We start from the raw sequence: 26,489 nt of genomic DNA on the forward strand, positions 1-26,489 counted from the left end.
GAGAGGTTTGTTTTGAAGACTCAGCATTTAGAAATGTATTTCAGGAAGTGCACATAACATATAGACACAGTAGTAGTTGAATAGCAAGAAGTAGCAGGTCTAACCTCCTATCAAGCAGTCAAAATTTCAGACTATAGACAAACTGTATTTGATTAACATTTCTTGTGTTGGTTAGATCCTTTGATTACCTATAGTCTATAATTCAGTGCTTGGCAATTTTAGTCTAGTATCACATTTGTTGCACTGATTTTCACTGTGTTAAAATCAGCAATTATGTACAGGAAGATGGACAAGAATGTTTTATTATCAATATTATTTGACATATTACAAATCCAGTTTCCCAAAGTTTACATGGTGAAACCAAAGCTGAACAGCAAGAGCCTTCATTGCTATTGACAGAAATTGAAGAACAAGATGAAGATAGGTCTTAGTATGGATGGTGGCTAAACATGCTACACGTATGGAAATAACTGTCCTTCAAACTCTTGGTACCATAGTGAATGACCTCCAGTCAAGACATTCTAACATGATGCACAGATACTGTTTGACTTCAGTAAGCATGGGAACAACACAAGTATGAAATCTGCCATATTTGTGTAATGCTTTACAGCAGCCAGAAAATCTCAGTTCCAGGCTAAACAAGGTAAAGTTTAGATATAGTCTACTATTATATATTTCTGATGTCAACCATTTGAGGGCCAGTTTGCATAATCTTTAAAGAAAATAAGAAAATCCTAAAGATAATAGGAAAAAATGAATTCTCCTAATTGAAAGGTATTTGGCAGCCTTAATTACACATGACAGGATACAAAATAATCTAATCCCTAGTGCCAAAAGTTTATTTTTCTAACAAGCTGTGGCGTAGTCATGCTGCAGTAAAGAATAACCCTGCATCCTCATAGTAACTGATAATGCAATAAATGTATGATAATGTAATAACTTGCCAAACTGTCATAAAATGCATCACTAAATGTGTAAAAAATGTAAGAAAACCTGTTAATGGAATAAATTGCCAGATAATGTATTAACATCTGATATTGTAATAAAAGTTACACCCCTTGTAAAGTAATAATTGCCAGTTAATGTAAAAAAAAGTATTACATTATCAGGAAAAAAAATCATCGTTGCTATAAGCCTTCCTATTCTTTAGTCTCCAGGTTGCTGAATTGGTCACTGAGGTCATCAAAGTAGTTGTCGACGAAGCGAAGCATCTGGAGCACGGCGCTGAGCAGCAGGATGTCACAGTTCAGGTCCAGCTCCAACTCCTCGTAGTAGTTCTTCACCGGAACAACGCAGGACAGCGGCACACCGAGCCGAGCGCTGACCTCCTGCACCTGGAACACAAAACCACAAAACCACCGCCTGGACATTTAGGTTAGGGCAGTTTATGTTCAGTCATTAATATTCAAGTGGTATTTCAGTCCAGGACTCAAGTCCTACAACACTGCTTACTGTAGCTCAGTTTAGCTTAGTGTAGTTTGGCTTAGTCTATTTATTTGCACATCTGAAATGATAATACACAGGAGGAAGAGAAAAAAATCCAGTTTGTGCAAATGAAATGGAAAAAAATAAGGAAACAAACACAAACAAGCACAGATCCTGTACAGACCCACAGCGCATGTGTTCAATTCTCTGCACTGAAGCACTATGACACGGTTCAATTACCTAATTCCACTAACATTACTTAAATACCACAAGATAATAATGTTACCTACTGTTAAAGTCTGTAGGGCAGCAGAAGACGTGTTACACAGGCGAGTTTGGAGCAAATTGTGGAATGTTAAACGTAATGAGACGTAATGATATAAACAAATAGCCACACACAGGCCAGCTGTGTTGTTGTTTTCACCTCTTTTCTAAAGCTTGTTACTACTCAAAGCTCCTCCCGACCCATTCAGTGGCTTTTCATTTTTTTAAAACTAGCTTGTCTCCTCCCTCACTGTTTAAAAGCAGCTCTCTCCCCCTCCCATTCCTGAAACAAATTCTCGTAATGTCAGAATCAATGAAGCAAGTGAGTTAACTTGTTCAACTAGTAAACTTGCTACCTGCCTCTTCACTTGTCATTGTGGGACTTGTAACCTTCAGCAGGAGGAAAATCTGGCAAAGCGAGACTGGTAACCGGTGACAAGTCTCCGTAGGTACGTTTGTTTTAGCTATTAGCCTTTATGCACGGTCCTTCACTAGGTTTGTCTTTTGGGGCTTCCGTAGTCCAGCAGCTTTGCTGTGGGCTTATTTACAAATGTGTTGCACCCTCTAGTGGTCGGAAAATCGCTTAGTGTAGCTTTAAGTTTAACTGTTGTTTTCACACTGGAGACTCTGTGGATTGAGTTCAATGCTGGTCTGCTGTCTGTGCATCTCCAAATGACAAACATGAGGTGATGCGACATCAGGCGCATTAGCGATCGATTTAGATCCATTTCAATACACAGACCAACTTTTGATTTTGTGCCTCTGTATGGGAAACACTGAACTCACAGTAAAAGACGTCCTCTGGACGCCATCTGAGGAAGCGCATCATCTCACGAAGCGACAGGTGTCTGTCTGACTGACTGACTGACTGCTTGATTTGAATTGCCTCGTGTTTCCCTCGGCTGCGCCATGGGAAAAACTAGTTCAGAACTGAATTGCATTGACAACAGAAAATAAGTAACATGTAGAGCCCTGCGCGGGACTGTTTTCTTAATCCCGCTCCCGCTGGATTTCTGACCATTACCGCCCGCTCCCGCAATGTGTGTGTTATTGACCGCCTGCTCCCGCGAGATTTGCATTGGGTCCCACGGGACCTGCGGGATCACAATCCCAATGCAGTCCTCTAGTCACAACTAACAAAGTCCAGTTCCTTTCCATCTTTGTCAGTAACAACTGAGAAATTTGTCCAAATGTCAGACTTGCCTTGCTTTGCTTTGGTATTGTAATGACCTGCTTTGATTTTCTTTTCAACTGCATTTGTTGACTCAGTCTCCATCCTTCTGGTTAGCTAGCTAAATCCCGGGACCTGCAGTTTATTTTTTGACCGCCTGCAGCAACGTTAAAACCGCCCACTCCCGCGAGATTTGCGTTGGGTCCCGTGGGACCTGCGGAATCCCAATCCCAATGCAGTCCTCTAGTGCCATGTGCTGAAAAATATCAGAGAGTTAAGTGCTGACAGTTCTAGTGTCTAGTGATGACAGCTAGCTTCAGGTTGGATTATGTCTACCTATCGCTTCATCAGTGCCAGAACTAATAACACAAAAATCATCAAACAACTGAGATGAACTTTGGGAAATTTAGGGTAAAGATCTACTTTTTCAGAATAAAACCCTGAAGGTGAATTTGAAATAGATCTCACTGTGTCCTTAATGTACTGGCTCTTATAAATGTTCCTCAGGTCCTCTGCCACATCAGGACAGGCTTCATCTACTTTAGTCAGCAGGACCAGCTGGGGAATCCCTGGAAAACCAGAACACAAAAAGTTAATTTCCAAAACACTAAAACATTCATTACCTGAAGAACATCTTTGTTAGTTTCTTAGTTTGTAGAAGTATTACCATTCTGTCAACCAAGGACTTAAGTTAGCTATTATCCTTTGAAGTGTAACATCATTTGTTTGTTTTCTATCATAGACATATACAGACTGTGCATGTATTGTACTTAAGAGATTCTGATTCTGACAACATACAGACTCATTCTGATATTCTGTAAGAGTATGCATATATGTCTTTTGTAAAAATATGTGGGACTTTTTTCAAATGTTTTTTGTGATCAATTGTTTTTTAATCATTTATAACATAAAAACAAGGATCAACAGAACAGTTCTGTTTGGTATACCTTAGTACATAGCTGTAGACATTACACCTTCCCCAATACACACCATATATTACTTTCCTCTAGCGTTATTCAAGGTGATAGTATGCAATATTCAAGATATACATACATTAAACAAAGCAACAAAAAACAAAATATATATGAACTGAAAGTGTCCGCAACAATGCATTATGGAGATGTAATCTATGGACATATATGAATGTGATACATGCGGGTATATGTATACCCCCCCCCCGTTCTCCATAAGTACATAGTGCGGAACTGGGGAAGTTAAATTTTAACTGGAGATCTTGAAAAGTAAGAAGACAAAAACTACCCTGTTACTCCATTCATAAAAAACAATGGGCCGGTCTCCTACCAGGATATCATGATTATGAAATATTGGACTGTCTGTGTGCCATTTATTTAAAATTTTTATTTCTTGGCATACCGAGCGCCAAACCGCAAGAGTGTTGTAGATGATGGGCCCGAACTTAACCAATTCTATAGTTGGAAGTTTGGCACCCCTTGGCCCCCTGATGTCTTTAACCTCTGTAAAGTAGAAATTTTGATTTGTGGCTGCTTCTGCTGCCAAATCAATTTGTTTACAACTGCATGCGACTTCTTCCAATATCCAGAGACTTTTTTTTTCAAATGTTGACTGACTGACCCATTAAGTTGACCTTTCTACGGACAGCAACCAGCTTCTCCTCCAGCTTAGCGGGCAAGATGGAGACCTTGCAGGCGTCGATGACGTAGACCACACAGTGGATCTTGTCCTTAAGCTCTGGAGACTTGCGATAGCCGTGGGACTCCGGATGCAGAGGGGCAGAGGGGTTGAACTAACAGAGGGAAGACAAAGACAGTTTCTTTCATAGAAACAAACAAGACGATTTCTGTGAGCAAATCAACTGCCACATGTTGAAACACAAGTGAAATGGAAATGTTTGTGCTCTTGACAAAAAGGCTTACCAAAAATGTACATCAGGCAAATAATCAGTGAGTTGAAGGAAGTCGCCCGCTCACTGACAAAAAATACATTAGATGCCTCTTTAGATGCAAAAAAAAGGAAAATATGTACATAGTGCCCAACAAGAAAGTGGCAAAAGTTTGACTGCACTTTTGCCACTTTTTTTTTGCCTCTTCTGTATTTTTTGTCAGTGTGCATGAATATTCTGTTGAAAGCAAGGAAAAGCTTTAATAGAGAAACGTCAGAGGAATTTCTACCTGATAGGTGTCTGGAATGTGACCTTTCACGATGCTGCTGATGTCATCCACATCAAGCCCCGCCCCCGTGCTTTCCTCCAATCCCATGGAGTCGCACAAGATGATTGGCAGAGGTTTTCCTTCTCGTCCAGCTTTCACAGAGTAGGTGCGAAACTGTGGGGTGCAAAGTGGTGAAGTTTATCTGTATCACAGTGCAGTTTTAAAAGTTTTTTGGGGCAGTAGAAGCGGAGAGGTTAGAGTAGCGGGTTCGTGGCTGGAAGGTCACTGGTGAATCTCTGGTTTGTGGGTAGGGAAAATTAATGAGTAAGGCCTCTTTTTGGCTGGACCGCAACAGCGGGGCCAGCCCTACAAACGCGAATGTCTGTCACTGACTGACTGACTGACTGAGTGATCAAGTTACACCATTGGTCGGCCGTGGCAGAGCCAGAAATTTAAGTTTTGTTTTCTCCGCCGTCTAGTTTCTCCGCTGAGATCAGGAGCCCGTTTCTCCCACACAGTAAGCAGGCTGACCAGTATCATGCATGTAAGCTGAAGCTAAAGTAGAATCTATACAATTATATCATATCACCGTTTATGTCGATGCATATGCGCAAGCTCAGTCCACCTCAGTCTTCAGTCCTCTGTTCTGTCGGGGGAGAGAGACACACAAACAAGCATGGAGGTTTCATCACGCCGAGGGCTTATTGCAGACCTTCCCGAAGTTTCCCGGGGCCACGGTTCCGGCCGGTGCCACTAGCCGGGCGCCGATTTGTTCCCGATGATCCGGCCGAGATTTCGGCCGGGGTCCCGACGACGATGCGCCCCCGGTGTCCGGCGAACAGCGTTTTCGGCACCGACGGGTAACAGAGTGCCTGGCGCTTGGATCGACAGGATCAATGCGGGCCGTGGGTGGAGACGACAGCGGTGGAGAGAGAGACGGGACGCGCTGGAACGATCAGTATGGATGTATGGACTATTATTCTGTATTAGCAGTCTACAGCCAGGGGTTAAAGTGGGCCGGAACGATCCGGAACGGCGTTCCGGCACCTTCGATTAATAAGTAAATAAATCTGATTGGCAGTTTCATAGGCTACATAATAATGACAAGCGAGTTCACAGGGCTGCCAACTCTCACGCATTGACCGAGAGACTCACGCAGTTGACATTTTTCACACGCTCTCACGCCACAAGTCTATTTTCTCACGCAGTGAAAAACAAATTCATAACTGATAACGTGTGACGTGAAAAAAGGAAACTGACAGCAGGACAGACGAGACAGAGCAGCACCGTGCAGCAGCGAGTTATTCAGACCATCTGAATAGCGAGAAATATACACAAATTATTATATATATTATATTATTATTATATAATTATTATATTGTAATTTATTCCCATGCATGCTGCTCAGAGTAATCTCAGTCAGCGGCTCTTCTCTCCTCTCGCGCCGTGTGCACGCAGGCAGGAGTGAGAGTGAGTTGCTATGGTTACGGGACGCTCTGTGTCTGTCGCTCTGAAACTTTCTCATGATTCCCAATAATAGGTTTTTTAGGTTAGTATGCCTATGCAAGATCATGAATGTAAGCACCTCCATGCTGAAATCTAGTAATATAACATAATCTTTACATTTTTGGTTAACATTATACAGGGTTGCTGTTTCTTGACTTAATCCAAGAGGTTAGGTGGTGTAGAAATGCAGGAAATTTGTTTTAAATTACTATTTTTTTCTGACCCCCCCACCAATTATGTATCTACCCCCCGTAGAAATGCAGGAAATTTGTTTTAAATTACTATTTTTTTCTGAACCCCCCCTCCGAAACAGGGTTCCCCCACCTGCCAAATCCCACTTTAACCCCTGTCAACAGCGGAGTTAGTTACACCATTGGTCGGCCGTGGCACGTGGCACACTCATACACGGTCCAGCCATATACTATGTTTTGACCTAGTCTTGTTATAACTGTAACATGCGTGATTTGAAGATGTGCCGGTCGTTTATACCTCTGTGGTGGGTTCAACCTGATCTCACACCAATACGTGAATTGAACATGACCCAAGTATGTGTTGGTAGCATGTAAAGTGTAAAATTTATGTTTTTCCAGCACAAAAGGGTTATGTTAAGGAAGCATGACTATAAACAGGAAGTAGTGTCACACTGAAGTAGCGCAGTGGAAAGTAAGGGTGTTGTGGTCGGGATGGTGGATGGGCATTTACTTGCCTAAACTTAACCGTTAGCCAACCTTTAGCTGAAAATGCTGTGTCCAGTTGTTACTGTTACAGAATTCCAATTTGTGGTATTGTCACAGAATTCAATTTGTTGTGAAGGAACATCATTTTCATTTGTGCCAGATGATGTCACCACCTGTTATACTCTATAGAGGGTGACATCATCTAGCACCAAAGACCAGCCAATAGCAGATGACCAGTTCAGTACACCGACTTTTCATCCTTAGGTGTCAGGCTTCACCACAGACTTGGGTGGGGTTTAGTTACTCTTTAAATTTTTATACTTCTGCATTGATGTGCACGTAGCATGGTGGCAGGGTGGCAGTGTTTAAAAAAAATCATATTGCACCAAAACGAAACATAGAAGAGAAGAACAGGAAGCAGACGTGACAACAATCATCAGTAAAAGCAAACATGGACGTGCCTATAGCAATGTAGCTGGAGGAATGGGATGTGTTGGAGCAGCTGTAGTTTGAAGAGTTGATCGCCCCTATGATCAGCCGATCAGAGTGCGCAACTCCACGTAGACTCGATGGGAAGTTTAGATTCTTGGGCAGGTACACAACATCTTTTCAACCCCAAATATGCATAAAATAGCATCAGTTTACATGCAGATGCTATTTTCATTAAACCTGCAATAAGCAATTTCAGACCCTATAACCAATCCTGAAGCTAACGTGTGCTACATGGAGATTTCCGTGAGACGTAATGATATAAACAGCTGTGTTGTTTTCACCTCTTTTCTAAAGCTTGTTGTCAAACTCGGACCGACTCGAAGCTCCTTCCGACCCATTCAGTAGCTTTTCATTTTTTTTAAAAACTAGCTTGTCTCCTCCCTTGCTGTTTAAAAGCGGCGCTCTCCCCCTCCCATTCCTGAAAAGAATTCTCGTAATGGCGGAATCGATGAAGCAAGCGAGTAAACTTGTTAAACTAGTAAACTTGTTCAACTAGTAAACTTGCTACCTGCCTCTTCACTTGTCATTGTGGGACATGTAACCTTCAGCGGGAGGAAAATCTGGCAAAGCGAGACTGGTAACTGGTGACAAGTCTCCGTAGGTACGTTTATATTAGCTATTAGCCTTTATGCATGGTCCTTCACTAGGTTTGTCTTTTGTGGCTTCCGTTGTCCAGCAGCTTTGCTGTGGGCTTATTTACAAATGTGTTGTGGTTTCTGTCACCCTCTAGTGGTCGGAAAATCGCTTAGTGTAGCTTTAAAGTATAAAATGCATATAACTAGTCCAGAGCACGTAAATCGCGTTTTAGATTTCTTCCTTGCTCATTTCACAACTTTTTATGAGATCATGTTGGGTGGGTTGCACAGAGCACATTTTGATGTTGAACAAGGTCCATAAATTGTAAATTTTAACCACAGAGGAAAACAAAGTCTTCATGAGCCTGACTGCTATGAGAATGGCTGCATATAGCCTATTGGGAGGTGGAGACGAGGTGAGAGATATTGTTTGGTGGCCTTAGTTGAGGTATCACCAACCATAAAAGGTTTGTTAAGTGGCAACATGTCACCGCAGCAATGCTGCCAGCTCTAAGATCCAGACTTTTCAGAAACAAAAACAATTGGTCTGATCAGGTTGATGCCAAGAAGCACAGTGCTGCTGTGCAGTGCCAGTGTCAGTGCCACTGGCAGGGGCAAGGGGACACCGGAGCTCTCTCCCCTTGACAGATGTCAAGAAAACATCTAGAAAAGTATATAAGGCATTATAGCAATCGAGTTGAGAGGATATAACAGCATATTTAATTCTCTTTGTCACTGACAGAAAGGACTGATCTCATTTTGGCAATATGTCTTAGTTGAAGAAAACATGACTGAATTAGCTGTTTGGAATTTTGCTTAAGGTTTAAACTTGGATCAAAAATATGAAATGAAAGTTTTAAGATGCAGCCTTGATATTATTTGTTAAAGACATGCATTCAGGGCCAATAACAAGAACTTCAGTTTACCAGCAGAAAGTTAGTAATATGGCTAATTTATTTAAGTCATTGGGTTTTATTGACAGATAAAGTAGACTATCGTCAGTGTAGCGGTGGAAGGCAATGCCATGCAAGCAGATGAGGAGGCCAAGTGTTACCATGTAAACTGAGAATAAAATGACCTAAATTTTAGCCTTGATGGACATAGATAGATAGATAGATAGATAGATAGTATTTTGGTTCTTTATCAGTTCAGTGATCTACTTTCATGGTGCCAACACAAATCATGCTTTATTTGTTCCTCTGTGTCCTTCAGGTTTTCCCAACTATCAAATCAACTGCTAATGGCTACTTTACAGAAGACTTTACAATTACTGGGAGGTACACTACATGGCCAAAAGTATGTGGACACCTGCTCGTCAAACATCTCATTCCAAAATCATGAGCATTAATTAAGCAATATCACACGAGAGGGACTGTACTGTGTATCAGCACGGCTATGATTCGGTCGTAGGCACGAGGCTGCAGGCCAAGATAATCCTGAAGATAATCACAGCCGTATTTTCACCATGTGAAGGGTTTTTGCAGGCCACCACACTTATAGTATATCACTACAATGCAGAGGGCAGTACAGAACACGTAGGGCCTATTATACTATGGTGTGAAAGCCAAGAGGAGGCCAGACATCAATGGCCAGCTTGCACTAGGTCTACCTAGTCTTGTTCATTGAAATGGACATTTACGTTTAACTGGTGCAACAGGCTGCAGGTTTTTCAGATGGTGAATTCTCATTTTGAGACCAAACTCCTCAAATGAAGTTAGTAAGAAGCAGGAACTGACCTGAGTGGTGAGGCTGGTGCCAGAGCTGCCGGCGATAGCCTGGCTGGTGACGTGGCCTCTGAACACAGAGTTGATGGAATTGAAGAAGCTGGACTTCCCAGCTCCCACCGGTCCGATGAGCAGGACCCGAGCCTGGGACACAGAACTGTGTGTGGGCTTGTACAGTTTAATACTGTCCATCAGCTCGTTCCTCCTCCTGTTGGAACAAGAGCAGATAAATAAACCTTTTCAGCTTGTTGTAAATATAGACTTATGCCACATGTGGTTCCATCCTGGTCCTCGGACCCAGAGCCCTGCTGGTTTTCATTTAAGCCATCTAATAAGAGGCCAATTTATACCTGGGATGCCAGGTAAATGCAATTAATTAGCTTGTAGGATATAAAAAACAGCAGTACTCTTCAGGATTGAGAACTACTGATATATAATACAGATGTTAGATAAAGGTAGGCTACTGCTTCATTTAATTTCTGAAGAGAAAACTGCAATTGTCAACTTTCAATCTTTGTAGATAACATACATACATCTAAGTAGGCTATTGCATACTATAATAGACGCACATTCATATCATAATCTAAACTAAGCTAGGCTTGGCTTTCAGGTGACGTAACCTCAAAGCTGAAAGCTGTTGGATGTTATCTCCAGGGTGCTCGCATACAGGTGCAACTCGGGGCAGCTTGCTAAGTCGTTCATTTGTTGCATTCGCGATAGTTAACATTTTCTTTAACATTCTTTCGGGAAGCTTTCGGCAGCATATTGATGTGACAGTGGAAAAAAAATGTTTCTCAGTATCTGGTTATAACAAGATTTTTTTCTTGTTATAACAAAATCTTTTTTTCACTATAACGAGATATTTTCACGTTACAATGACATCTTTTCTCGTTATTACGACATACCAACTTATCTCATTATAACGAGAAACGTTTCTCGTTATAATGAGATACCAAGAATCTTTCCAATGTTGTTATAATGAGAAAAAGATCTATAGCCTAATGAGAAAACAGCCTATAGACATAGGAGAAATTGAGAATGGCTCATTTACACGATTTAATCAAGTTGACTCAGACTCATGGAATGAAACAACTCAGCTACAGAGCACCAACGACGGATGCATTTCAGCACTAAGCCATCATCAGAGGCTTAGTGCTGAAACACGTCCGTCGTTGGTGCTCTGTAGCTGCCCAGTGAATTAAAAAGATAAAAGGACATTATGAGTGCTGGCTTTTCCTTCCTCATCTATTAACTTTTGGCCGTGCACCTAAGGAAGATTTTTTGATCGAGTTGTGCTCGCACTTGGCGGAATATGAAACAACTCAGCAACAATCAGACTCACTCAACTCATCCTGACTCAGAATCAATATCTCGTTATAACGAGAAAAGTTTCTCGTTATAACGAGATATCTTGGTATGTCATTATAATGAGAAACGTTTCTGGTTATAATGAGATAAGTTGGTATGTCGTAATAACGAGAAAATATGTCATTATAACTAACTGTCATTATAAATATCTTGTTATAACAAGAAAAAGATACTGAGCCTATATTTTGCTCCCACTGTGACATCAATACATTGCATCAAGAGTTGCCTTCTTGATTTCACTGAGACGTGGCTGGGTCAAGTGGACCAATATGGGGATTTATTTGTTAGTAATTTTGGCCACCCTATTCGGATGGACCGGCCTCCTCTCATCACAAACAAATCCACTGGAAGCGGGGTGTGTTTTTGTGTTAATCAAAGGTACTGTAACACCATTGTGGTCCGAGAAAGGATATGTACCACCGATCTCGAATTATTGTCCATTTCTCTTCGCCCCTTTTATTTGCCCAGGGAATTTCCCCACGATCGTTTATATTCACCCACGGGCCAACATTACCACAGCCACACAGCTGATCGCGGATGTGACGCATAGACTGGACTCACTCTCTCCCGAAGCTCGGAAGCCGATTTTAATCATTGTCAACTAGATAAGACTTTGAAAACATATGAACAGTATGTAACCTGTGCCACAACACAAAGGAATACGAGTATTGATGTATGCTATGGTACGGTGACTGGCGCTTATAAGTCTGTTCCCAGCCCTTCATTCGGAGCATCTTACCACTATATTCCTTCTGCCCTCCTACAAGACTATCTGCAAGTGCCTTGAACTGCACTGCACTGTAAAGACAGTCAAGTGCTGGACAGAGAATAGTATGAGCAGATTGCAGTCTTGCTTTGAATGCACGGACTGGAGCGTTTTTTATGGTGCATGTAATGACTTGAATGATCTGACTGAAGTGGTGTCTTCCTATATTTCTTTTTGTGTAGACACTATTATTCCTTGTAAAGAGATTGTTGTTTTTCCCAACATTATGATTATGACATTATGATATCAGAGGACTGTATAATAAGGTTGTTGAAGGGCATCAATACACTGAATATTAAACCGATGTGCAATGTCTCCCTGAATGCTTCAGGTGGCCCTACAATTACTGCTGACCTAATAGTCGACACTGGTTCTGGTGTCTCTATTCTCCCTGAGCATATGTACAAGAGACATTTCAGTTATTTCAAAGCCCAGAGCTAGACTTACTACATACACAAACAAACTCATACCTGTGCTAGGCTGCTTGGAACTGAAGGTGGTGTACAATACAAACTGTACCTCCAAGTACATTCATATTATACCAGCAGGAACGCCCATCTTGGGCATGGATCTCTTCAAAGCCCTGCATCTCGAGATTAAAGATGGTTGTGTCACTACCAGTCCATGGTTGTGTCACTACCCCTACTGTCCCTGTACAGTACACTATTGTTGACACTGACACTACAGAGACTGGAACAGTTACTGGCTTTGTCCACAAAGTCACAGTGAGACCTGTGGTACGGCCTGTGCAGCAGCAGTTACGCCGTCTGCCCTTTGCTGTACGTGATGCAGTCTCCCAGGAGCTACAAAGATTGGAGAATGACAGTGTCATTGAACGCATCAACTCATCACCATGGGTTTCACCCATAGTGGTGGTGCAACGAAAGTCAGGTCAGCTCAGGCTATGTCCAGACCTATGTGAGCCCAAAAAGTCTGTGGTTGTCGACAGTCATCCACTGCCACATATTGAGGTTTCATGTTTCATGAGCTACGAGGAGCACAGATGTTCTCCACCATTGATTTACAGAATGCATATCATCAAGTACTATTGCACCATGAGAGCAGAGACCTTACTGGTTTTATCACTCATGATGGACTTTTCTGGTTCACCAAGGTCCCCTTCGGTCTCGCCTCAGCTCAAAGTGCATTCCAATGGATTATGTCACAGATTTTGTCAGGTTTAGATGGTGTGCAGTGTTAGATGACATAATAGTATATGCTGACACTCCCAATCTACATGAGACACGACTTAAGGCTGTGCTGCACCGTCTGAACGGCCTGAACCTCAACATGGAAAAGTGCCTGTTCAGGAAAACAGAACTTTCCTTCCTGGGCCATGTTGTTTCTGCTTCAGGCATCCGTCCCAACCTGGACCACATCACTGCTGTCACAGGGGCGCCTCCCCCTCGTGATGCCTCTGCCCTACACTCCTTCCTGGGCCTTACAGGGTGGTATTCAAAATTCATCCCTTGCTATGAATCTGTTGTTGAACCTCTTCGTGCTCTGCTAAGGAAAGGTGCAGAATTTAAATGGACTGATGCTGCACAAGTGGCTTTCACTCGTATTAAAGGACTGATTGCTACAAACCCAGCACTTACGCTGTTTGACCCTACTCTCCCAACTCTAGTTACTACAGATGCCTGTGATTACGGCATAGGTGCAGTGCTCACACAGCTACACAGAAACACTGAAAAGACTGTTGCTTTTGCATCCCGCTGCCTTACTGATTGTGAAAGAAAGTTCTCTATCATACAGAAAGAGGCCCTCGCCTGTGTGTGGGCGACTGAGCGTTGGCGTACATATCTGTGGGGAAAGCATTTCACTCTGCCCACAGATCATAGCCCACTTACAACTCTACTATCCATAAAAGGCTTTGGAAGAGCAGGCATGAGAATTGCAAGATTGTCTGCTCGCCTCATGTGCTTTAAACTATGGAGTACAAACCTGGTTGTGATAATGTCGTTGCGGACTGTTTGTCACGTCTGCCCCTGCCCTCTTCTCACCCACAAGAGTTAGACGAGGAGACGATAGCATTGGTGTCAGTAGACCGAACCAGTTAGGCTACACATTGCCTACCAGGATTGCCCTGTACTGCAGCAGGTTATGACTTACCTTAGTAATGGTTGGCCCCGTACTGCCAAAGGCCTTGACCCAGCCCTTTTACCCTTTTACCGTATCCAGACTGAGTTGGCTGAACATGATGGTTACCTGGTTTGTGGCACTCACCGTGTCGTGATTTCCCCAGCTCTTCAGTCGCAACTCATACAACTTGCCCATGATACTCACCAAGGTATTGTCAGGACTAAACAGAGACTCTATTGGTGGCCTGGCTTGGACTCTGACGTTGAAGCTGCCATTAAGTCATGTACCACTTGCTCCCAGTGTGACAAAACTGCCATAACTAGAGCTGCTCCCATGCAACCAGTTCCCCTTCCCAATGTAGCTTGGGAAAAACTTGTCATTGATATAGTAGGACCATTCCATTCTGTCTCTCCTGACTGCCGTTTTGCCATCACATTGGTTGACTATTACAGCAAATGGCCAGAAGTGGCGTTTACCTCGGATGTGATGTCTGCTACTATCATTAGATTCCTGTCTACTGTATTCAGCCGTGAAGGTAACCCCCTCGAACTAGTAACTGACAATGGACCTTTATTTGTCTCTGCTGAGTTTGAGGCTTTCTTAGCTGCTCAGGATATTAAGCACTGCCGCAGCGCCATTTACTACTCACAGAGCATGGAGAGATCGAAAAATGGAACAGAGTATTTAAGGACTGTCTGCAAACAGCTGACATTGAAGGCCAGCCCTGGAAGCCCTTTATCACTGACTTTCTCCTTACTTATCGTGCCACTCCCCCGCTGAACTCCTACTTGGTCAGCCCTTTCACGCCAAACTCAACATCAAAGGTCTAGCACCCTCTTGTGCATCTTCACAGCGTGAGGCCATGAAAGAGACTCTTACGCTGAAACAAGCCAAGGCTAAACAGTACACGGATAAGCGGCGTGGTGCACAGTCTCCTACATTCTAGTGTGGTTCTTAAGTATGCATTAGGAAGCCTGGAATCACAAGGAAAGGTCACTTCACGTTCACTCAGCTCTTACAGGTTGTTGCTCAAAAAGGCCCTGCAACCTACGAACTCTCTGATGGTAAGGTGTGGAATGCCATACACCTGTCCCCTGCAACTCCACCTGCCACTGATCCCCGCACACACATTACCTTTGTCCAGCCTGAGGATGCTTATATGCCCTTGCACACACCCCCGCCTGTTCAGGCACCTACTATGTCCCCACGGAGTGGCAGGCAGATTCTGCCACCTGCTTGGCTGAGAGATTATGACACCTGAACTCTGTTTTTTACAAAGGGAGAAGATGGTATGGTTAATGGACTGTTACACGTTTCCTACTTATAAGGTTATGGACATTTCAGCACAAATTAAAAGTATTTTGAAATTTATGAAAAGCACAAATGTGTCACTGTTCTTGCGATAGCCAAGTGTTTTGTTAAGAAATACTGTTTCAAGGAAATATTGTGATAATCAGAAGCTTACATTTGTTTCTATTTTCTTATTAGGCATGGCTTGGTGTTTACGGTCACAATAGAAGTGTTTGACTTAGCCTTTACATTTACAATATGTTCTCAATTTACTAAGGATTGTTACTGTTGGCATAGGCAGGAACTGACAAAGCTGATTTCTCAATTTTCCCAAATTTACGCTGTTTATGCGCATTTTTGGCAAGTCTGCGCATAGTTGTGGCGCGCGCATCCCCGTTAGTCTGCACGTAGTTGTGGCGTGCGCATCCCCGGGTACGGACTAGTATCTGTTAAATGGAAATTTACCAACAGTCTTGGAATTAAGTTTAACTTGGCGATTTATTTATTTAGCCACTGATAAATTGTAATTATTCCTGCTAGTCCATACCTGGGGATGCGCGCCACAACTACATGCTACTACTAACCTGGATCAGACAGGATGGTTTCTCTGAAGAGCTTGTCACGGTCGCTACGCGAACGCCTCATCCATACATGCAGGGGCTTGACCCACTGAAATGTAGGCAAACTGGCACATGCGCACTTTGTGGAATCGATGCATCTTCTGCTCGATGCGTTTTGCCTGTGACCCCAGTGACAGTTGTTTAACACTTTTCTTATTCATATTGAAGAAGTCGTAGCCGTAAAAATCCATGTCACATCCATAAGCCGTAGTTTTGGAATTGTACTCTCACAAAAATTACGACTTTATGTTTTATGTATGACTTGTACGAGGGTGTACTAAAACACATTTTTGTATACAAGAGATGTATTTATGCACGAATATAGATAATCATGCACAAGTCCTTTTTGACAGCGGCATTACTCCATACACAACAATTGTATCAAGTGGAACGCCTATGTGCCTCTTCCCCCTGCTGTTCAAGAACCAGATAAAGTGCATGAACTGGAACTTTTACTGTCTTTGTCTGTCTTGCTTCTTACCCAAATTACACCAAGTGGTTGAGCAGTAAAAACCAACCTATTTTGCATTAGTTTTCACAAATACAGTATAGTAAACTTAACAAAGCATAGCAGCATGGAATGTCATGGTGCATGGAACATAGTATGGCATAGTGTAGTATGGTAAATTGTAATATATTAATAGAAAAGCATAACATAATATTGCACAGAATGGTGCATCTATCCAACTTACTTAGATTCCCAGACTATGGTCCTCCATGGCTTCTCTAGGTCCTGTCTTTCTGACTTATCTAGGTCCTTTCTTTCTGTTGAAGAGTAAAAAAACTTTTACAATAATAGATTCAACCCAATGTATCAAAAATATCAGCATCCAGCTATAAAATACTATTTTGGAGGGGTTTATATGGCACATTCATAAGAAATCAAGACATGTTTTGTAATATAGATGAATCAGCAATCAGCATTTGTAACAATTATATTTAACAATTATGAAACATTGATTAACATGATCACATGATGTGATCTCAAAATAAAAATCCCTCAGACAAAAGACAAAAATCACTTTAACCCTTTGTCTGTCAACAGATTTTATAAAGGACAGTCCCCTCCATTCCTCTTCATGCAGTTTGAGGGCCAAACAAGGTCAAATCTTCTATTGAAAAGTAGCACTTAAGACAGAAAAGCAAGGAGAGAGCAGAAACAACACATTCAAAACCATCAAATCACAAGTTGGCCTACATCAGGGCTTCTCAAACTCCAGACCAAGGTCCGGATCCAGACCAGACTACAAATCAATCCAGACTGGACCGTGTGTCACATTAATGTCCGACATGTTGTGTGATTGAACATGCATTTACTTGGTGCATGAGGCCGCGAGCACATGTTTGACACACATTGCAGAGCGCAAGTTAACCATCCTTGATTTTTACTCATGGAGCCGCTTGTGTGTGTGTTTGTGTGTCGCAGATTGCAGATTTTTCTGCAGTGGTTGGTTGGGCAAATAGTTGAAAATAGTTCAACTTGAGCAGATAAAATCTGCGCGTCATGCGTCACTTCTCAAGAGAACAACTCTACTTTGGTTGCCTGGCAACAAACAACACATTACCCCTGTCGTGCTCTTATACTGGTCTTAGATAAATACTGATGAGGAAGACCGTATCATCATGCAACATATAGCCCTTTTATTGAGCAGAACAAGAGGATACCAAAAACATACACACCGCTCACAGGAGTACCCCGGAACATCCACACAGAAGCATCATCACTGGGCGGGGACAAACTTAAAGCAACACCATCAGGTGTAAAGACTGTACTATCACACAGCTCCCTATGTTACAACCCCTCCACCGCGGGTCGTCAATTGCGTTACTGCAGCAAATGTTCCCCACCTTCAGAAGGCAGCCATTCATGTGCTCACCATGTTTAGTTCCACATATCGATGTGAATCTGGATTTTCCACAATGAACATTGTTAAAAACTCCTACAGCAGCAGTTTGACCAGTGAACAGTTGGGTCAGTGCCCAAGTGCCCAGGTTCAAGGCATCTGTTACAGGCAAACAGCCATTTCTCCACTTATTCAAGCCACCATGCTGTAGTATTGAATGTGTGTAGGCTACTTAAAGTTATGTTTAAGTTATGTTATGGACAAGTTATGGACGTTGATTTATGTCGGTGTGTTTTACTGGCATTGTTCCGGACCTTTTAACTTGTGTTCAATAAAAAAAGTTTGATTACCCCTGGCCTACATAGTGTTGAGCAGTCTAAGTCTACTTGTCATCTTGTTTGTTTGTTTATGCTTGTCTGAAGAAGATAGTCAAACGAAGACACTGATTCTGTCAGTCCTGACGGTGAAGGACCGGTCTCCTTTAGTCTGAAGTCTAGATGTAGGAATGACCAGACGGCCCAGCCCAGGAACCTAAGGCTGCACTCAGGCCAAGGCATAAATGGGTTCAAAGTGGCTAAATTCAGCAGAAATTGCCCTCCGAACAAATAAGTTACACACTTTAGATATTAAAACATTTTACATAAATGTAAATAAAATACATTGAATGATGCGTAAATGTTATATCATATTTGCATTGACGTTTGGCTAGAAATGGTTAAGCATCAAAATCCGGTTGTTTGTATTAAACTCACCCTTGACTTGATAGACCTCACACTCAGTTAGCTGGAGGTCGTTCCCATGCATTTCTGCAGCAGTGAAGCTGTAATAGTTTCCTGGATCACTATACGCTTCTGCTTGGCTTCCATGAACAAGAACCAAATCTTCACCAAAATAAGGACCACTGTCACTTATCATATTCACTGCATAAGCGGAACTGGTGACCGGATATTTGAGAAGATTTGCTCCACTGAAGGTGAAAAGAAATGCCTGGTCATCTTGCATGTGCTCTTCAGACTCATTAAAAGGTTTACTGGTGTAGCCTCCAAAGACGTAGCCAGAGGGATTATAGCCCACTGACACTGTGGGACCCTTGTTCTCACATTGCTGGTGGAAGGCTGCGCCAGTGAAACCATGGATGCTGGCCTTGTATAGCAGCTGTAGCTTGACATCTCCCAGCTGGGAGCAGAGCGCTCTCTGCTGGCTCTTGGTCAGCCTGGGGTTCATGGTGGATGGTTGGTCTGCTAGGGTTCGTAAGGATCCCGACTGTCTGGAGCCTCTGAAGTTCACTCACTGTGGTCTCTGAATCCAAAACAAAGAGAGTTGCATTAAAGAGAAATGCTGGTTCAGCTTTCATTGCTAACATTGATTCATTCATTCACTCAGGATTAGCCTATCTGCCCCCTTGAGGCCGTTAGGAGGCTTGGCAATGTGTACAGATGGCAAACTGAACCAGGATCATTCACTTGCCTTCTTTCTGCAACACTGCTGAACTGTTTAATATGCTTCGCTCTATGACACTGTGTGTCCTTGTTTTTAGATTAAGTGATCAGTCATAACATGTTTTGTCAGTTTTAATAGTTTCAATCAATGCAGATTCTCTGTAGCTGTGTGGATTGCGACTTGTCATCCTTAGAGGGTGTTTGCCAGTCAGGCAGTTCATGCTCCAGAGCTGCACCAGCTGCCAGATAGCCAAAATAAGACTGGAAGTACTGGAAGTTTTGCCTTCAAAATAAAAACATAAAATTTGTCACTCATGAAAAACAAGGGAAAAACTGTAAAATACCGAGCTTTCTGTCAGCAGTTATTTTTGGAGACAGTGGCATTCTTCTGGCTCTCGTGGACGCTTACACTGGTTTAGAAGGTAGTGCGTCTTTGAGAAAAAATTGTTCCTATCCAAATAGAACACAACTATTGACAGAAAGCTCCGTTTTTTTTTACAGTTTTTCCAAGATAACAAGATAACATACATACATGATTATACAGAGCGTCATGTTTTGCAAAACAACGTTTATCATAGTTTTCAAAGACTGTTGCGTATGTACCTAGGTTTCTATTGCAGTAGAGCGAGAGGGGGCATCACTGGGATCATTTAGAATAGGGAATAGGGATCATGATGGAAAATATGTTATTTGGGCCCAGGATTCAAAATACCAAACTATTCCTTTAAGTGTCAGGGTGTATGTTGCACAGGATGACAAAAATTGTATCAAAATACTTATGTGCATATTTTATATATTGTGTGTGTGTACACAGAGGCATGTCGTATGCACAAGTTTGGACTTCCTTACCATGAAATACATTTTTACACAATTGTTCCAAAACGCAATAGATTGGGAGCTCCTGGGTCTAGTAGTAGTAATATATTTGATGTATAATTCTAAGTATTTTTGAGAAGCAAAAGTGTCTTTCAGTGGTGTGTCACTGACAGACTTTAGAGCAGGGGCCCCAGGTGGGCAGAGGGTTGAGAGAGAGAGAGAGACAGAGAGAGAGAGAGAGTGCTGTTACACTGTGACAGGTATAAAGATGTGAGACTATATCCAGAGTTCAACCACCTGCCTGATCCTCTCAAACTTCCACTATTAGCTGCTAAATTTGTTGATTACTGTCACACTTTAAGGGAACAGGGACACACAGTTGGATGACAAATATGAAGAATAATATCTGAATGTATGCGAAGAGTTTTGTTTTTGATGGCTGATGTTGTATTTTGCTGGTTTGTGTTTCCTCACAAACACGGGTTGCATGGACACGGAGGCACTGGCAGCCGGTGAACGGTGGAGGCACGGCAACAACACACACACACACACACACACACACACACACTATGATACTTGGACACACCTGTGAGCTATTCACAATCAGGAGCTCAACAGTGTTATAGAGAGCCTAAGTCCCTCCCCTTCCGCTGTCCCCCATGGGACCTTATTTTGAAAAAAATATGTACGATAGTCAACGGCGAGAGACAAATAATTGTTTGATCCCGTTTGAATTGTGCCATGAATTACACATATGATGTTTTGTCAGTTTAAAAGATAATTTTGCAAGTCAAGAAAGTCGCAGTTTGTGGTAAAACAGCAAAGTAACGTTTAGTTTTGTGTGAAAGCGCTCAGTGAACTACATCTCTCGTCTCATACAATATACATCACCGACACCAACATGGAAGGAAACATAGGAAACACACAGGCATGGCGTTAACGTTAGCCCCCACTGTACTAAAACTATCCTAAAGTAGTTTAAATCCGTTCTTACTGTCTACCTTCCAGGTTGTGTATAATACTCCTGCTATCTGAGAGGGACTTCAGCGGCTCTGGGCAGCTTGTGGAGAGAGAAAGTTATGACGTCACTTACGCCACTTTTGGGTGTGCAGTCTTTCTAATTACGTATTTTCACAGTCTTATACTTCAACAGTTTTACGACAAACTGTGACTTTCTTGACTTGCAAAATTATCTTTTAAATTGACAAAACATCATATGTGTAATTCATCCTTTCAGCGGTCCAACATCTTGCACTGCATAAAGAACCACGGTATGTGATGATTAGGACGGTCCATCAGGAGGTAGCAGAGCTCAGAGGTCACTCTGTCACCTTTGATGTCTCCCCAGTATGCAACCCAGAAGTTTCACATTAGTAAAGCATTCACTGCTGAGAACTTGCTGAGCACTCCTGCCCTGTCACCATTCTGCAAGAACACTATCTCCCCTCAAAGGCTTCTTGAAGGTTCATTCCATGATCCTTATCAGCTCAGACAGCCCTCACTCGTTGACACTACTGGAACCATTGCTGTCCACACCAGACTTGGTTGGAACCTTCAAGGACATGCAAACATTCTCCCCCATCATGGTCATCTCTCACCCTAAAAGCCTTTTCCATCATATGGAGAAACTGTGGCAGGTAGACACCTTGTCATATCAAAATGAGAAGATGGTTATCTGGTCTAAGCAAGACAACAAGGCCATCCAGGACCTTGAGGTCAACACTAGGCGTTATGCTACCCTTTTGCAAGAGAGAGATCTGGTCTTTAAAGAATGCTCTTCGGGTTGTCATTGGTGATCAGCCACAACCACAGGATGTTCTGCTGACCATCCTGATTGAAGTGGAAGGTATATTAAACTAAAGCTCCTAGGATATGTGTCCTCAGATGTGATGGATCCAGAACCTGTCACACATAGCCTTCTCCCAATCGGGCAGCATAACACCTCTCTACCCCAGGCTATGTATGCCTCGAGTGACCTCCGTCATCGCAGATGAAACCACAGCCAGATTTTGGCAGACCACTTCTGGGCTAACTTTGTACAGACCTACTTGCCCAAGTGGTAGAAGTTGACTGAAGAGTTGGGGCAGTGGTTATAATCATGGTTCCTCAGTTACCACGGCCATCCTGGCCCATTGGAGTGATTTCCTCACATCAGAGGATCAATTTTGCCTTTTAACTGGGAGAATGTGTGTGCATTCAAAGTAAGTATTGTTTTAAGTTTATTTGGACTCTAGAAAAGTTGGTAAGTGTGTCTTTGTTGGTTTGTTGTATCTTATTGCTTTAGAAATGCTGATGGTATTTGCTACACTGTTAGCTTAGGCCTGTGCAGTCACTGTGGCAGTTATTGTTCTTTGTTCTTTAAATGCATGCATGTTACTCAGCTGTGATGCCTGCTTTAAACGCACGTTAATTTACTGTTAAAGGAATAGTTCATCCAAAAATGAAAATCCTGTCATCATCTCCTCCCCCTCATGCCAGTTGAAACACAGGTGAAGTTTGTCCATATAACACACAGGGAGGTTGCCAGCACAACTCCATAGCAGCCTTCTCTCTCTAAAGAACTCTAAAGAACAGGTCCCCATTGACTTCAGTTGTTTTGGAGAAGGCTGCTACCAAGTTGTGCTGCAGCCTCCCTGTGTGTTATATGGACTAACAAATTTCACCTCTTTTTCTTATCTCACAGAACCACATAGAACTTCTAGTCTGGCATTAACCCTTAACTGAAATCCTTTTTCTCATAATTGAGTTTCTTGGATTCTACATTAAACTGTGTCAACCTGTTTGTCTCATCCGTCCTATTCCACTCTTGACCAGAGTGCAGCCCAGTCGAACATTACCCATTCACCCATAGACATACATTTTAGCCCAAACCTGAACTATTTTTCAGCGGCAATGTTTTGCCGCATGTTCAAGTTCCACTTATTTGTCATCTCAGCTGCATAAATCTACATATATACATCCAAATATACATATACTGTACACAGTGACACAAAATATTTCTCCAGGCTCAAGGTGCAACAGAGACGTCGTAAAAATAACAAGACAAGTTACTAATAAAGCAATAGTGCACAGACAATGATAAAGATAGACTCTGATAAATAAAAACACAGTACTAAATACCACAACATACATGGGGTGTGGTCAGGACTGGCCTTCCTGAAAACCATGATTATCTCTTTCATTTTACTGACATTAAGAAAAGGAAATCCTTGTACCAGCCTACTAGCTGCCCCACCTCTACTCTGTATGCTGTTTCATGCTGTTTCATCACTCTTTCATCACTGTTCTCATCACTGATGAGGCCACCACGGGGATGTCATCAGCAAACTTGATGATGTGATTTGAACTGGACTTGGCTGTACAGTCATGTGTCAACAATGTAAACAGCAATGGGGTGAGAAACACAGCCCTGGGGGTTCCAGTGCTCAGTTTGGTGGTGCTGGAGATGTTGTTGCCTGATTGTGGTCTCCCAGTCACAAAAGTCCAGAATCCAATTACACAGAGAGGTGCTGAGGCCCAGCAGGGACAGCCTCCCTATCAGCTTCTGTGGAATGACTGTGTTAAATGCTGAACTGAAATCAATGAAAAGCATCGAGCTGCAACACGATGGCGTGCCAAACAAGGGATATGACGTCATCTGTGGACTGGTTTATTTTTAAGAAAACATGGAATGGATTCTAGGAGAGACTGGGTACTTTTTTTTTTTTTTATAAATGTCTGCTTACATTTCACACTGAAAGATGGCGTATGCACAAAACTTGAAAAGGCCGTACACACAGATTTGTAGAAAACCATGCTTACGGCAGGTAGAGGTCTTCACGGGTCTACCCGGACCCTAGGACCCGAGACCCGACCCGGGACCCGTACGGGTTCGGGTCAATCGGGTCCGGGTCGGGTCCCATTCTATTTCCGCGGGTCCCGGGTCTGTTTATCATTATGTGTAATACCCGAGTGGATCCGAGAAGACCCGTGATCAGCGCCGATCACGTGACGAGACGAGAAACGCATGGAAGCGCTGTGTAACTTGTGTGATGATTAGGCTGACCTAGGATCAGATTACAAGAGTGAAACTAAGGTGAAAAAAACTTTGAGCAGCGCCAGCGAGTTGGAGTGGAGGAAAGGCACAAGATGGAAACCTCCTTCACTGAGGTGAAAAATAAGCTAAAAACTATTGTTTTAATCATCCATTTAACATGCAATTTAATTTCCTTGTCACTTAGCCTATTGTAGGCTACGTAGCCAAGTAGCTGCTAGATTCCATTATGGAGTCTCACTGTCATCTACTGGACAAACTGTAGAACGGCACAACTTGGCAAGTCGGAAACTTGGCTGTTATTTTGATCTCCTTTTATTAGGCTACCATATGTTGTATCCGACATGATAAACGTTTTTAACAGTAGAACGGCATTTTTAGTAGCAATTTTAATCACCGGGTTTGTCGGGTCCATAAAACGGACGGGTCTTGGGTCTCTCTCCTCTCAGACATGCACCGGGTCGGGTCTGTAATATCTCGGGCAAAAACGGGTCGGTATATACTGTATATATTTTTAAAAATTATCGGGTCCAATCAGATCTCGGAACGAATTTCCCGGGTCCATTAGGGTTCGGGTCCATCACTTTGGACCCGTGAAGGTCCCGGCAGGTCCTGTGCACCTTTCCTTTATACATCCCATTCAATGTGAAATTGAGCGCACATGGACAAGCCTCTCACCCCGCATTGTCTCCTCCCAGAATTAACTATGCAAATGACTATAAAGACGTCCCTCTTGTCAAAAAATAATGGCAAAAGTAAGCCGTGTTCAGTGCAAATTTTTCCAATGTGTTTTTACACACGCAATCTTTGTAAAAAAAAAAAAAAGGTCAAATTGCACAAATGAACTGATTCAAAGATAAAAACAATATGTGCTGTGTTCAGTGTTCTCCATTCTGCAGCTTTAAATACTGTATGAACAATGTGCTTTACCACTTTTTTTTTTTTTTTGTTACATTATTTTGTTACTTTTATGCACAGGTTGCCTTTGTTCTCTTAAATCGTTTGGACATAACAGTTGTCCCAGGACTTATTCCGAGTGCACTTTTTAGACTGAAGATAATGTAATCATGTGACTCATTATTACTCATCATTAAGTTAATAAGTTAAGCTAACATTAAGCATTAAGTTAACCATCAAACCGTGGCGGCGCAATATCAAACTTCACTCAAAGATCAGGAAAAAAAAAACGTTCTTAGTCCCCTCAGTCTATGCGTCAAATCGCCATGATTCATTTCTCTGTTTTGTAGTCAGACATGTCAAAAAGAAAACAAGGAAACAAGTTAGCACTGTATTGTATGTGATGGGTGTTTCCTTTGTAGGCAGCCTGGCCTGTTTTTTTTGTAATTTACAATTCTCATGCATGTGTGTGTTGTTACAGACTGGTTTGTTGATACGTGACCCTCGCATTTGATGTCTTAATTGTACCGAGAAATTATTGTGCTCATCTGTATGTGATGGGTAACTTTAACCGTTGTTGATGAGGACTCGATCCGTTGTAGGCAGCCTGGCGTGCTCTGTTTTTGATTTAATGCTCATACATTTGTGTGTTTATAGGCTATTTATTTTGCTATTTGACCTATCCATGTCTTATTTGTGCCGATAAACTATAGAATATAGTACATCACTCTGCATAGTATACTGTGCCCTGCTTTAGTTGGCCGTATTGTATCATACTGTGATGTTTGGTTTTGATACCCGTGTGGAGGTTTGATGTGGTCATTAACTGATTATTATATATCAGATGTGCAGACATAAAGCAAGTAGGCCTACATGCTTGCAGCTATGCATGTTTCTTTGCAACAAGAGTCACAGTCAGTCCTCTCCTTGAGGCATGCGCCTCTACTTCCAATTGTAGTAGAAAATACAATACGTGACAAAGAGGGAAAACACTTTTATTTTTTTATGTTTACTAAAGATGTATGTACAGTTAAAATTTAATTTTATATTAAAGTTGGTCAAATACATTTATCAGATCATGCACCTCTACAAATGACATTAAGGAGTAAAGAAAAAGGAGTCTGTATTTGGAGATTTAATAACTCTCCCCTTTTAGAAAATGAGTTTAAGACAGGATTACAAGATTATATAAAAAACAATGATACGGCAGATATAAATCCATTAATATTATGGGAAGGGGCTAAAGCTGTTTTAAGAGGTGAAATAATCGCTTATGCCAGTTTTAGGGGAAAAAAAGGGAAAGAAATGCATTAGAAAAGAAAATAGAGGGAAAAAAAGAGGGAAAAAAACATAATTCATCTGGGGGAGCTG

General features: G+C 42.2%; 1 protein-coding gene across 5 annotated transcripts in view; it reads right to left on the reverse strand.

Moving 5' to 3' along the window:
* Positions 1 to 284: 284 nt before the first annotated feature.
* LOC139667195 (interferon-induced protein 44-like) overlaps positions 285 to 26,489 on the reverse strand; it is a 49,761-nt gene continuing 23,556 nt past the window's right edge. For 3 of the 5 annotated variants that reach the window (XM_071546625.1, XM_071546623.1, XM_071546624.1), the window contains 7 exons: positions 18,686 to 19,232; positions 16,782 to 16,854; positions 9,976 to 10,171; positions 5,011 to 5,163; positions 4,454 to 4,625; positions 3,329 to 3,429; positions 285 to 1,334 (listed from right to left, as the gene is read on the reverse strand). In XM_071546625.1, coding sequence (XP_071402726.1) covers positions 1,140 to 1,334; positions 3,329 to 3,429; positions 4,454 to 4,625; positions 5,011 to 5,163; positions 9,976 to 10,171; positions 16,782 to 16,854; positions 18,686 to 19,157 — 1,362 coding nt within the window. In that variant the 5' untranslated portion in view covers positions 19,158 to 19,232 and the 3' untranslated portion in view covers positions 285 to 1,139. Of the gene's footprint in view, positions 3,117 to 3,328; positions 3,430 to 4,453; positions 4,626 to 5,010; positions 5,164 to 9,975; positions 10,172 to 16,781; positions 16,855 to 18,681; positions 19,233 to 25,646; positions 25,667 to 26,489 lie in introns of those variants that run through there. The other 2 variants (XM_071546626.1, XM_071546627.1) reach the window with 2 other exon arrangements.

This window comes from Centroberyx affinis, unplaced genomic scaffold, assembly GCF_046629955.1.
Source record: "Centroberyx affinis isolate AG114_WGS23_722 - 3 ecotype Tasmania unplaced genomic scaffold, CSIRO-AGI_Caff_v1 ptg005361l_1, whole genome shotgun sequence".
NCBI lineage: Eukaryota > Metazoa > Chordata > Actinopteri > Beryciformes > Berycidae > Centroberyx > Centroberyx affinis.